Source organism: Labrus bergylta, chromosome 19, assembly GCF_963930695.1.
Source record: "Labrus bergylta chromosome 19, fLabBer1.1, whole genome shotgun sequence".
Classification (NCBI taxonomy): Eukaryota; Metazoa; Chordata; class Actinopteri; order Labriformes; family Labridae; genus Labrus; species Labrus bergylta.
Genome location: NC_089213.1, coordinates 19,231,543 through 19,245,121, shown reverse-complemented (window position 1 = coordinate 19,245,121; position 13,579 = coordinate 19,231,543). Strand labels below are relative to the sequence as shown.

At 41.1% G+C, this 13,579-nt stretch overlaps 1 protein-coding gene across 3 annotated transcripts; it reads left to right on the top strand.

The window, feature by feature from the left end:
• Nucleotides 1-13,578, top strand: fam83hb (family with sequence similarity 83 member Hb). Of its 3 annotated transcripts, none has more exons than XM_020631669.3 (8): nucleotides 1-325; nucleotides 6,619-6,741; nucleotides 6,855-7,187; nucleotides 7,931-8,095; nucleotides 8,294-8,418; nucleotides 8,525-9,070; nucleotides 9,288-11,667; nucleotides 12,014-13,578. In XM_020631669.3, the coding sequence occupies exons 2-8, from the start codon at nucleotides 6,619-6,621 to the stop codon at nucleotides 12,032-12,034; spliced, it is 3,693 nt and encodes a 1,230-aa protein (XP_020487325.1). In that variant the 5' UTR covers nucleotides 1-325; the 3' UTR covers nucleotides 12,035-13,578. The 3 variants fall into 3 exon arrangements, with proteins under 3 accessions (XP_020487325.1, XP_020487324.1, XP_020487326.1); XM_020631668.3 differs by having other exon boundaries at nucleotides 2-325; nucleotides 6,548-6,741; XM_020631670.3 differs by having other exon boundaries at nucleotides 5-325; nucleotides 6,548-6,741; nucleotides 9,288-11,628.
• The last annotated feature ends 1 nt before the right edge of the window (nucleotide 13,579 follows it).

Genomic DNA, 13,579 nt, shown 5'->3' with positions numbered 1-13,579 from the left:
TGGGAGGAGTCTCACCGGTGGGAAAGCCCAGCCTAACAGGCTGCTTCCTCATTCATTGTGCCGTCCTGCTCTGTATTAGCGGAGACTCTGGAGGTCTTTCCACCGCCCAGTGAAGCTCTCAGCCCAGGCCTGTGGTCTCGACTGTCTGCGCTGCTCAGTACTGGAATAGGGGGCACGCCGGGGGTCTGGGTGGAGTTCTTGCCCGATCTGAGGAATGTGACGCACGGACGGGAAGGAACTCACATCGGCGGTTTCACGGAGGTGGAGCGATACTCTTTGGTAGAAAGATACGACAGGAGACGAGCTTTTCTTTCGGACTTGGGAGGTACGGAGCGGAATGAAAGACAAACTTCTTGAATGCAAAGTAACTGTGACAAAGTAACCATTCGTACAGAGGACTTTTATCTTACATAGCGTCCTGTTTTATCTATACTCTCTGTGCGCCTCTTACTCTACTCTATTCTGTCCCTTAATATATTTGAATTCTATCTTCTTGCTTTTATATCTCCGAAATCTATCCCAGTTACTTCAGCTCCATCGTGTTGTTACTTCACTAATATGGGTGGGATAAGAAAAAAAGTGAAATGCTTGTAACTTTCCTCACCTCCTGCCTAAAGTTTATGGAGGATTAAGTCATCCAGGTGATTGCTGCTCATTGCAAAACCTGAACAGTGGTGTTATTATAGTCTGGGCCTACAGAGGGATCCGTGTTGGCTGGCAACTGACAAAACTGCTGCTGCTGTCTCTGCAGCCCTTTGAAGAGACTCAAGACAAACATGTTTTTTGACATTGTAGAGCCTTGTCCATGTTGTGTTGTGCTGTAATTATGACTGTATTTACATAGCACCTCACACGAAAAGCAGACTAAAATGTCAATGAACTGTAGTAAACTATGGGAGATAAATGATGTTCTTAAGGGCAGAGACACTTTTACAAGCATGTCTGATGCTTGGTTGCACAACGCTGCGTATGCAGAACAGCCATGGCTATGTTATTAGGCCCAATCTTTGCTCTCTAATTTAAAGACGGTGAGATATAATAGATCCTTGCATTCTTATTGCACACGTCTTCTACTATTGACTTTGATCAATAGGCTTTGATTTGATCTTTAACGCAGATGTGCACGGAACAATTTCATTTAGAGCTTTTATACAAACCAGCAAAGTATTGATTCAAACCTCACCTTTGCAAGCTCCGACTTGAGTCACTCAGAGTGACTCACTAGGTAGAAAAAGTCCTACATGTGGATGCAATTTTAGAAGGAAAAAGAGTTTGTAGTGCCAGCTTTTTTTTTTTGTGGAGCTTTTCTTCTCGTGTGCTTCTCATTATAGGTTTCATCTTGTCACACTAGCCATACGTCCCAGGCTGCATCCCATTCATGGCTTTGTTTGCATTGTGTGCATTACAGGGGCTCATTGTCTGCTTGTATCGGTGTTCTAATTCATGTGAGAGATATATTTTGCTGCTGTGCTTGAGAGGAAGACAAGTAGAAACATTTATGAATGCTGATCTTGTTTGGTTTTCCACTCGAGATGACCACAGACATTTAGGCATTGAGTCAGAAGACAAGGACCTGTTTTTCTAGCAGTGCTGCTGTGGGAGGATGAGTGCTGCCAATGCGTTCTCACATACAGTATACATACAAACGACCTCGGGCGGTCCCTCCAGTGGCATTCGACAGGTGAGATGAAGTGTGATGATGATACAGAGAGACGTGCACCGCTCTGACTCTTATCTCTGTTTTGTGTGCTAATCTGAAGAAAAGTGGCACTGAAAGGTCCTGACATCAGGAGACTACTGGCTCATCCCTCCAAACCTGTTTTCAGGTATTGTTTTCTCGATCCATTCACACTCAGTTATCGTACAAACTGAATCGACTGAAGAGGTATGCCAGATCAATCGTGGTGTTTGCTTAGCGAGGCGTGGTCAGATGCATGTGTGTGGGACAGAAAACAGAAAGGGAGTGACTTTTCTTTTTTCTTTTTTTTTTCTTTTTTTTTTTTGAGATTGTGCTTGAAAAATTGTGTTTCCTCAGGCTTATTTCTGTTTGTTGCAAGTTGAGACAGATTAAAAAATGCACACTTCCTCAGCTCTCATACTCTCTCTCCACCTTCGACATAAGGTCATTTACACACTTAGTGAGCAAACACTGAGCACATCTCAACATTGGCTTCATTGGCTTGAAGTTCTGTTGTCGGTTGGTTCCCGCTTGCCTGTCCTGTGGCCGTTTAGAGTTTCAAACTGGCTTTGCTGACATGTAGGACAGGCTAGTCCTTGTTTGAGCAACAGAAAGCTTTATAAATAAGGGAGGAACAGAGAGAGAAGAAAAGACAGATGCCTGTCATTGACAGTTTGATGCTAATTACTGTTGCTATAACGAAAAACAAAGCGGCAGTATTTGTTTGAACTTCCTAGCAGTCGGCCAGGTGTGGTAGAGAGAGTCAGACATGTTTCTTACGTTGTGTTATTTGTCTTTTGCCTCATTCTGCAGTGACCCAGAGGTCAGGATGGTGAATTGGAAACCCTCTGGCTTTGTTTAGAGCTGCTGTGCTCTCGAGTCACCTGAGTAGCTAATATCTATGTAGGGGTCGATTTGTACCAGTTCCCTTTGTTCCTTTAAGTTTGAGAATTCTTAAATGACAATTCAACCAGTCGACCAATTTATTTTTCAGGCAATAATTCTGAAAATTGCTAACTCCAAGCTCCTCTCTCGTGAGAATTGGCTCGTTGTATTTGGGGGCGGTTGAGCTCAGTCTGAAGGGACTTGCGGTTGGGAACCAGAGGGTTGCAGGTTCAAGTCTGAGTTCACTTCCTGCACACTTCCGATGTACCATTGAGCAAGGCACTTGACCCCCACCAGCTCAGGGCAGCCCCCTCACTCTGACATCTCTCCATTAATGCATGTTCATAGACCCTGTTTGAGCATGTGTGAAAAGTGCGATACAAGCTCAAGGCCATTTACCATTTACCATTTACCGTGAGTACATCAGCCTCTGTGTGTGTGTGTGTGTGTGTGTGTGTGTGCCACAACAGAGTGTAAAATAGAATTACCCCTCGTGGGATTAATAAAGGATATCTTCTTCTCCTATCATAAATATCTGGTGGTCAGGCATGATTTGTGTCTCTCTTTAATAGGATAATTGAAAGAACGATGTTATATCAAAATTGAACTCTGACTCATGTTGTGTTTCTTTTGTTATGTTGCCATGTTAGATGTCTTTTCTGAGTTTTCATCATCACAGGCAAGCAGATGCATATCTCTGTTGTTGGCTGTTATCACAAGTCCTCAGGTATGCACCTGTGCATTTTACTGCCGCCTCAGCACATTTCATGTGTATACAGAACAGGCCCTAGGCTGCTGCATTTCTTTAAAACTAAATGCATACCAAAAACAGATCAAAGTACTTGGGAATCTCCTATTTCTATTTTCTATTCCTTGGCAAGAGTTAAAATATTCCAAGCAGTATACGGCTTACACGTCTTCCTGCCCACAGGAAAACTTTTAAATTGGAACAGCAGACACACAGAAGCCTTGCTTCTATAGCTAGAAAGGAGAATGGAAACAGGATGTCAGCCATTTTGCTAGCAGATGAATCATCGCACAGCAACGTTGAACAAGTTATCCTCAGGCAAGGCCAGAACAGGCTACCCAATGACTCACAAGGCCTCTTGGTAAACCAGCTTCTGCCCATGATTGCGGGTTAGGACTTGGAGCCCTTTGCTGTCACGGATAGTCTTCAAGTGTGTGTGTGGAACTTTACAGAAAAACATGACAAAGTAAAGCAGGTACATCCTCACTAAACACCTATTCACCCTCCCACTCAGACATCAGCATACACACAACTACACAAATCCTGATCACACACGCAGGCTGTCAAATACCATCACTTCTAAAACTGTAGATTTCCATGCTGATGCACCAACAAAGTAAAAACACTTCCTGTTTTGACCACATGCCGCGAGATGCTAAATCAACCCGTGTGTTCCTTAGACTTACCAAGTGTTTAACATGCTTACTGAATTATGGAGGTTTAGTTATTGTTAAACATCCACATCCACCTAATCAGCTAACCCATTCAGTTTCCAGCTGTTGAGACCACATTAAATAACGACGAGGGGTCATCCTGGTGGGCTCAGTTGTTGATGCATGACACACAACTTTGTTGTGGGTTAAAATCCAGCACAGAGAGATTCGTCTCGTACGCATTCTCTTTTATTATGCATCCCTTTCTCTAATTCCAAAGTAAGTCTTACAAGTGGCAGTGATTAACTACTTCCTCTTTGGAAAGCAGAAACATTAAACATTAAACATTAAACATTAAACCAAATGTAAACTTAAAGGTGCACTAACAAAAATGTGAAAGTTGGAGAAACGTACAGATTCTGTAGTATATGTTCATAACTCCATACACAAACTGTCCTCAGAGGAATATTTGGCCCCTGGAAAACTGTTAAAAGATAAAATGCTGCGCGAGAAAGTTATGGTGGGGGGCCCGCAACAGTGAAACCGTAGCTCTCCTGGTAGCTTTGTTATTAGTTTGAATAAAGTTTGTGTATTCAGTTCAGAAAAAATAGCATAGAATAGTTTCACTTCTCCAACTTTCAAACGTCACAAATCTACATAGTGCACCTTTAACAAAGTGGATTAAAGAGTAGGTGAAACATGGTTGTGTAATCTGTTATCATTATACTGTTTAATAGGTATTATTGTTAGAAGTGAAAGAAGATATTAAAAAAATACCATATAAACAATAATTACACTACTTTGTTTCTGCTTCTCAGATGTGAAGGTTTTCTGTTGTTTCTGTCTTATTTGACAGTATAATTAAGTTTAAAGTGTTAGTCAAATCAAAGTAGTAATTTTATGACATCACCTTGGACTAGGGAAATGTTCGTGGCATTTTCTACTGTTGATGATTTTTATTTCCCTACAAGTCGGCCTATTTGTGACTTTGAAAGTATTCCAGAAAGAACAACTATGAAAATAAATGAAAGCTGCAAAGATTACTGTCTTGTGCTTTATTGTCATAGAGATTCTGTTAGTCAGGCTTAGCTATATTTTCCCTCCCTTACCGTCTCGTGTAGACTTGAAGAAAGAGAATTTGGTACTAATATATCAAAGTGACACATTTTGAAGCGTTGACTCTTCAGGTACGCAGACCTACAGAGTGAATTATTCACTTCTCTACCATCTGTTTCAGAACAATTACGCATTCACAAAGTATTATGTAATAATGCTGTACCTTCAATTATGACGAACTCTCTTCAAGTCTATTAGCTTACTCATCAAGCTCACCTTAATCAATTTATGTTACGACTGACAGATTTTTGAGGATGTGGTCTGAGGAGCGTGCCACACCAGTATGAAAGTTACTAATGCCTTTCACAACTGTTCCTTACACCTCTCTTTCTTTTCTCAAATCTTCTGACTTCACTTTTATCTTAATCTAATTCACAGCTTATTTTAGTTTACTAGTTTTTTTTCCTTGAAAGAGTTTTCTCAACAGCTGACAACAAATTGTAACCACAAAACTTTGAGGCAGCAGTAGCTCAGTCTGTAGGGACTTGGGTTGGGAACCAGAGGGTCACCGGTTCAAGTCCTGGCACAGACCAAGTCCAGAAGTTGGTCTGGTAGCTGGAGAAGTGCCAGCCCTTGAGCAAGGCACCAAACCCCCACCAGCCCAGGAGCGCTCACAGTGTGCAGCCACCTCACTCTGAGACATGGCCATAGGATGCTGTTTGTACATGTGTGTGTATTTTGGCCTATGTGTGTGTAGCATGTTCATTAGCAAGAGTGTAAAATCGAATTTGCCCTTGCAGGATTAATAAGTATAAATTAATTAATCAAAATTAAGCTGGCTACTATGGTGTGTGATGCCATAAAGTTTTACAAGGCAAGTTAGAAATAACTTGTTTGTCGTAGGTATGTCTATTGCATGTAAGATTGTCTTAGCATATTATACTGCACAAGTTGTCTTTTTTAGTCTTTTAAAACAGTAACCATTAGAATTCATTTAACACCTCAGGATAAATTATCCTTTCAAGATTTGTATCTTTTTTCTTCAATGACGCCATTAGTTTGACTTGTAAACTATATTAAATGTGCCCTGGCAGAATAATATTTCTGTGGTGATCTGTCAAAGAGGTTAACATCTGTTGGAGTTATTGTGTGTTATTATCTTTGAGTTATTATCTTTGTTATTGTGTGCCAGCAACGGTGTGTTAAAATCAAAGACGTACACTGAACTGACTTCTCCAGCTTTGACTTTGCAACAATGGAAGCTTTGTGTTAGAGGTAATAGGTAATCTGTTCACTTGTGTATTCTGAGTCAAAGCATTCTTTCTCTCACCAACCTCAGCAGAAGTTGTAGTATCGTTTATCCATGATGGAGACGTGGTGTGTACACATAAAAATACTCAACGGCCTTTGAAGCAGAATGCTAGTTTCTCTATGTCTAGGAAACCTGTAATGTGAATTCTGTTTTTGTGTCCAAACATCATTCTCCTGTACACTGACAGTGTGTCTCTTTCTGACTTTGTTGCACAGGTTAAAATGTACCTCCTTTAACTCTACTCAACCCTGAATCAGAACTTTTGGTCCCAACTCTCTTTCCAAAGATGCCAAATCGATCTCAGAGTTCATCGATTGGGGAAAACCCTCTCGACCCAAACTACCTGCCCCCACATTACCGTGAGGAGTACCGTCTAGCTATTGATGCTTTGATAGAAAAGGACATTAAGGTAATACAGAAGCTTTGTAGTTTAACTGTATTTTAATAACATTTGTTTAAAATACTTCAAAAAGATACCTAGCCTGGTATTATGATGTAATTACTTGTCTCATGTCACACTAGGGCTACTATGAGTTCCTCCAGAGCACAGATGTGGTGAATTTCCTGGCACAGCCGGAAATTGAATTTATTAAGTCCACAATCCAGACCCCTAACCTATCATCGAGCGTCCCAGAGCTGACATACCATGAAGGAGGTCATGAGGTTGATGGCTCCTCTGATACCTACTGGCCGATGCAGTCCGACCTGGCTGCACCGGGGCTGGACCTGGGCTGGCCACTGCCACAGCACAGCTTCCGGGGGCCCACAGAGGTCACCACTCTGGTCAACCCATCTGACCCAGACATGCCAAGCATCAAGGAGCAGGCCAGGAGACTCATCAAGAAAGCATGCCAAGTGAGTAAAAGAGGAGAGGTAGTAAACAGAAAGAAGGATTAAACTTCCATTATGCACTTTGCTTTCATGAAGTACAGCTAAGAAACCAATGCCATCTAAAGCTGAGGCCTTTTGTCTGTCACTACTTTATTTGCTGGCCTATGGATACATTAAAAATAGAATTTTCTGAAAATGTACTCGCAAAATGTCAGGAGAAGACAAATCTGTTGGTTTATTTGTATGTGTCTAAGACAGAGGTTCCCAAACTTTTCAGCCTGCGACCCCCAAAATAAAGGAGACCGTCTCTGGAGGTGATTAAGGCATCTAACGGTCTGACTCTATCCAAACACAAAAGGATACAACAGCCTAGAAACCATAAAATAATATAATAGAGTAATGTAATGTAAGAAAGGCTTGAAGCAGAATGCAAGACATTTCTACACATAGACTTTAGCACTGAGTGGACATACAAGACTTAATAAATAGACACACAGGTGTGTGCATCTTTATGTGTAAAGAGCAGCAGACACCTGTACTTTGTTAGTGTCATCTGCAAACTTTTATTTTAAGTATTTTTACACATTAATTTAATTTTCATTTCACTTAATGATATGCTTTAATCTGAAATTGAACTTCTTTCTTTGTATACAGTATATTATTACAATAATGGGTAAAAAGGCATAAAACTAGGCTAACTTAGGCTAAGACCATATTGACCCTATCAAACAATAACTAGTTTTCTTGTGTCTGCTCTTTTTCTTCAGGTTATTGCTGTTGTGATGGACATATTCACAGATGTTGACATTTTTTCCGACCTTTTGGATGCAACAGCACGACATGTTCCTGTTTACATTCTGTTGGATGAGCAAGATGCCCATCACTTTGTCTCAATGGTCGTCAACTGCAAGGTCAACTTGGATCTAAATCCTGTAAGTGTGCCTCTTTTTTATTTTACATTTTCCAAAAAGACTAGGTTAACAGACGGCCATCATATAGTACTCCATTGTGTTAAAGGTTTTTTTTATCTACTTCTTTCATTGCCCATATGTGCCAATTGCTCATCATTTTCACAAATGTTAAATTGTGCCCATAACATGATTTTTATTGAAATTGAATGGTTTTTACAGATGATGCGAGTAAGGACTGTGGGAGGAATAACCTATCATTCACGGAGTGGGAAATCATTTAAAGGGCAGGTGAAAGATCGTTTCCTTCTGGCTGACTGCAGTGCTGTACTAAGTGGCAACTACAGGTGAGCCATTTAAAAGGGTTTATTCATAGTTTATGAAATAACTTTTATCCACTCTTTAAATTAATTTACACTTATTGCCTCCACTATTCTTTGATTTTTTTTATAGTTTCATGTGGTCTTATGAGAAGATCCATCGTTCCATTGCCCACCTCTTCCTCGGGGAGCTGGTTTCCACCTTTGATGAAGAATTTCGTATTCTCTTTGCTCAATCAGAGCCTCTAGTCATTGACCCATCTGATCGGCCACTTGCAGTCTCTGACACCAGCAGTACTAGCAGTTACTTTAGCAGCCAGTACGGTTTCAAGAGGACCCAGTCCTTGCGTGAACCCATCGGTTTCCGCAGGCTGCCTGAGATTACCTCGGGCTTTCCCTATGGAGACTCTGCACTTCCTTTCCGGAGGAATGACCCATTCCGCCACACCGCTGAACCTGGAGCAGGAATTACAATCGGGAAGTATTCACAGCAACAGTTTCGTCTGCAGCAGTCATATCTGGAGCAGGGAAGGTCCATAGTGTCCCGGCAGATGGAGATGAGTAGCAGTGCCTTTCAGAGGCACAGCTATGCGGAGGGAACCCAGGAAAACTACTCATCCTCAAGGCAATACATGAAGCACAGAGTCATGAACAATCTGGATGAGACAGACTTCCACAGGTAGTTAAACCTTTAATACCCACTATTGTTTGGAAGCCTAGTTATTACAAATTCACTTACGTGTCACTGTTTTTACACACACAAATGAATGTTGTCTTATATGTTGATTAAAAAATAAGAAGTATCTTTTTTTGTTGTCTTATTGTACAGTTCAACTCTTGTTTTGTTTTTTCGAATTTTCTCTTTAAATTAAATTGATTTGATTTGATATTTTCAGGGAGCAGACCAGAAGTAGCAATGAAGGGCCTGGGCCAGGTTCAGGCCATGGACACCGAGGTCGCCATTCACATCTCTCTATCGATCAGTATTCAGACTCAAGTTTTCGCTCAGATAAAGAGCCTCCGCCAGGAAATCATGGCAGAGACTACTTTTCATCAGAGGATTTGAGAGGACCTGATGGGCACCAGGCTGCTCCATTAGCTGGGAGATATGGAGGAGGGTCTTCTCAAAAGAGGCCAACAATAGGTCAGGCATATGCCTGTCAGAACTCACCCACACAGCCCCATCCACCAGAGAAGCAACATTTCCCCAAGGAATCTGATCCAGAGCATGAAGAAGATGCAGAAGCTAGGCATGGCATGAGGAATTGGAGAATCCATTCCTATCTAAGCTCATATGAGGAAGGTGTAGAGGAGGGTCTTGCTCAGCCTTTGGGGCCTGATGCATTTGAAGATCCTCAACCATCTCAACAGCTAACTGACCCAGAAAGTTCTGCTCGCTTTGGAATAAAAGAGCAAGAAAATGTTCCCTCTAAACCCAGACCAGATGTCCTGAGACCCCGCTTTGGTAAGCCCATTTTACCTGAGAGCAGCAGTAAAGACCTTGTATCAACAACAACAACAAAGGATCTACTTCCGTCAGTCAGTGACTTAAAACCATTTGCACTGGAGAAAAAGGAGAGGGAGGCTGCAAAAGAAAGGGAGAGGGGGACAGATAGGGGTGCACCAAGGGAGGTTGGTGCTGATGTGGGGATGAAAGAGGGTCCGGACCGCCTCTTATCCAAACATGAATCATTCCGCACACGAAATAACCCACTCCTCCAACGCAGTTCTCGACTGCGTTCTTCACTGATATTTTCATCTTCCAAGGCCGAAACGCACAGTGGTAGCTTAGGCCTTAAACCAGCAACAGAGATAGACGAGGAGTTAGACTCAGTACGCACTTCTTCAATTGTGGCCCAGATCCTGGAGAAGAGAAGATCACTGACTCGTGAGCCTTTTGATTGGAGAAAGAAGGCGGAGGAAAAAGAGAAGGAGAAGCAAAATGAGATCGAGAAACCGAAAGAAGAACAGCCAGAGGAAAAGAACACTGTTTTGAAAGATGACATTCAAGCAAAAGCTGAATCTCAGAAAACTAAGGAAGAGGATAAGACATTACCAGCTGTCGAGAAATCTAAAGTAACATCAGCATCTTTGAACATGAATGACCCAGCTAGTCGACTACAGTATTTTCAAGACCTTGCTGCCAAGAGAAAAGCCTCAAAAATGGGCACAGAGTCATCGCTGAAAGACACAGAGCCTGCTGAAAAAAAGTCAGACCTTAGCGATACACCTCCCAAAAACACAGCTCCAGAAATCCCAACAGTTTCTATTAGTTCAGCAGAATCTGAACCAAAGAGGCCAGACATATCTGCAAAACTGGCAGAGCTCACTCGCAAACCTTCAGTTGGTTCCTCAAAACCACCAATAATCACTGCCAAGCCTTATGTGAGCAGCCAGAAGCCTCCAGAGACAAACCAAACTCAAAAAGAGGTGACTGCATCAGAGGGTCAAAAGAAGGATATATTTAAGTCCCTAAAGCCACTTGCTTCGCCAAAGCTCTTTAGGAAGGACCCACTGAAGCTTAAAGCGCTGAATCCTCGTCGTATCTCATGTGGTGAAGAGGTACTGGCAACAGACGCAACAGATGCAGAGAAGAGTGAACTAAAAAAGAGCCGCTCTCAAAGTTCATCCACTCTGCCACGTGATGACTCAAAGGAAGGACTGCAAAAGGTTATGGGATCTAATACATCCATCAACACTCTTGGTGAGGCAAAAGGTGAGGGCAAGACACTTGACTTCTTAAAGAAACAGACTCAGAGGCTCAAGGGATTCCTGGGGCCAAAGGATAAAGAAAAGAAATCATCGGGAGATGATAAGAGCATGAGCACGGTCATGGAGATCACTGATGATTCAAGCAAAAAGCCAAGTTCAGCAGGAAAAAGTACAGGACCTACTACTACTGATCCATCTTCAGCCAATCACAAGACAACAACTAGCACTTCAGGCCCAACCCGATACCAGGCCCAAGGCGGCTCTGTTATTTTTAGTAGCAACCTAAGAGATGACACCAAAGTGATTCTTGAGCAAATCTCCGCCAATAGCCAGAAGAACCGTCTGGAGAGGGAAGAAACAGGAGGGGAAAAAGAAAGTGAAAATGGGGAAAAGGTACTGGAGAGGCAAAACTCCTTAAGAAGAAATCGATTTCTCCGCCCACCAGGAAATGTCCAGGAGAGGGAGGGACTGCTGAAGAGGATAGAGAGCTTGAGGAAGGAGAAGAAGGTCTACAGCCGCTTTGAGGTAGCCTATCACAGCAAGGATGATTTTTGCAGTAAGAATGTAAGATATAGATGATCAAATTAACAAATATTGAAATACAGATTTATTTATTTCAATTTAAAGTATATTACGGATTTGAAAGTCAACTTTGGTGGACAAGCTATTATTTATTGCTTTGTATTTAAAATTAACTTTTTATGGGTTATTCTGCTACTTAAAAAAATTAATTGAAAATATGTTTTACTTTTCTCTTTTCAAATGTGTCAAGGGAGAACTTTAGATAAGACTGTCATCTGATGTCTTTGATTACTAACAGTGAAGATGAGGTGGAGAGGGACAGTACATTGTAAAATCGGCTGGAGTTAATACTGTAATGCATTCATTGTTATCCCTGTTCTGTTTACAGATGGGGAATAACCTGGGATAACGAGATGGAGGAGCGACCTTTTATATGGAAACTATTTATGCAAGATGATCAAAAGAACAATTGCCCATATGTGCCAACGACTCTATCAAAGTACCTCTGTGGCTCCACACCACAGCCTTTCCTGACTTTCACACAAAGTAATAAAACTTGAAGAGACAATATATAAAATGCTGAAAACAAACTTTGGATAATGAGTTTGGAATGTGCCCGTTTGCCAAGTCTTGGTACTACTTTTACCATTTATGGTGACTGAGATAAAGAATTGACTCTACTTGTGCAGTGGCTGCATGGGCTGGTGTTTCATCAACCAGAAAAAGATTAGGCAAATTACCGATAATTGATTTTGTATGAACATGACTGAGGGAGTTGAGAAAATAAAAAGGAAGAAAGAACATATTGCTCCTGAGGGAACATGAATATGAATGAACATGTATGTGTGTCAGGTAGAACTTGTTTGAAACTGAATGGGAGACAGTGCCTTTGTGGATTCAACATGTGCCAATGGCTGACAAGGGCTTTGCCAAAGCTGGAAGGACTAACACACAGGATAGAGAATATGCGGTATGTTGTTATGAAGAGGAATAGACTTCGATGAAGTGATGAATGTTGAAAATGTAAGGACAAGTGTGCGAGATCATAGAGTATATGGAGTGAGACAAAATTATTAAGAATATGTTAACTCAAGTTAAAGTAGTTAAAGTAGAATGGTTTCAATCAAAAGAGCTTTTAGTGAACTTTGCCCTCTACAGAAAGAGAAGTGTACCTTTCCGTTAAGGCGTGAAATTACTTAACAGGGTTAAGGATATCAAATGACCAGTTAGAGAGGGGCCTTTCAGTGCTCATGGTAGAGGAGTTGTGTTTGAAATGTAAATGTAATGTTCTCTTTTGCAGTCCATATAAATTGGAAAGTAAAACTGTACACAGCTGCCCTTAACTACTGCAAAAAAAAAAAAAAAAAAGCCATTTTGAAATTACTCCAAATGTTCCATTCTCAGATAATTAACAAGTCATTAACTGTAAAAAAGTTGGACAAAAAGAGAAAGTGTGCATTTTGCAGTACTGGAGCAAGGTATTGCCAGCATACACAAGTTATCTAACTTCTTGAGCTACGCCCTGCAAGTTCCTTTGTTCAGTCTAAACATAATTAAACCAAGGGTTTAGTTTAATTGTACAGTTTCCAGGCTGCTTGACAGCCCGGTTGAGCATCAAATAATTCAGTCTTTGATGTCTTTTGTAAAAAATTTAAAAGATTGAGTGGTCTTTTGCTATGCAGACACATCAGGGGCTACAGCTTTCTCATGGGATAATGTAAATATTTATGTATAAAGAGCTTGGTGATGTTTTAATAATGAAATAAGATTATGGTCACCGTTACCTTACTTTTGCTGTGACTTGTTCTTTTTTAATAAAGGTGTAAATATGTGGTCTTGGCTGTACAAAGTAATTGGTGTTGATTAGGGGAAATGTGTTTTTCACAACCTGAGATAGTATTACATTGTGTTGGAAAGTTTGCAAGTCTTTTATTAAATTACTTTGAAACTTAAC

Bases quoted from the DNA above. Each gene is read 5' to 3' on its own strand.
- fam83hb (XM_020631669.3), top strand. From the start codon at position 6,619: ATGCCAAATCGATCTCAGAGTTCATCGATTGGGGAAAACCCTCTCGAC. The intron at 6,742-6,854 runs GTAATACAGAAG...ATGTCACACTAG, and splicing joins TGATAGAAAAGGACATTAAG to GGCTACTATGAGTTCCTCCA. The intron at 9,071-9,287 runs GTAGTTAAACCT...TGATATTTTCAG, and splicing joins GATGAGACAGACTTCCACAG to GGAGCAGACCAGAAGTAGCA.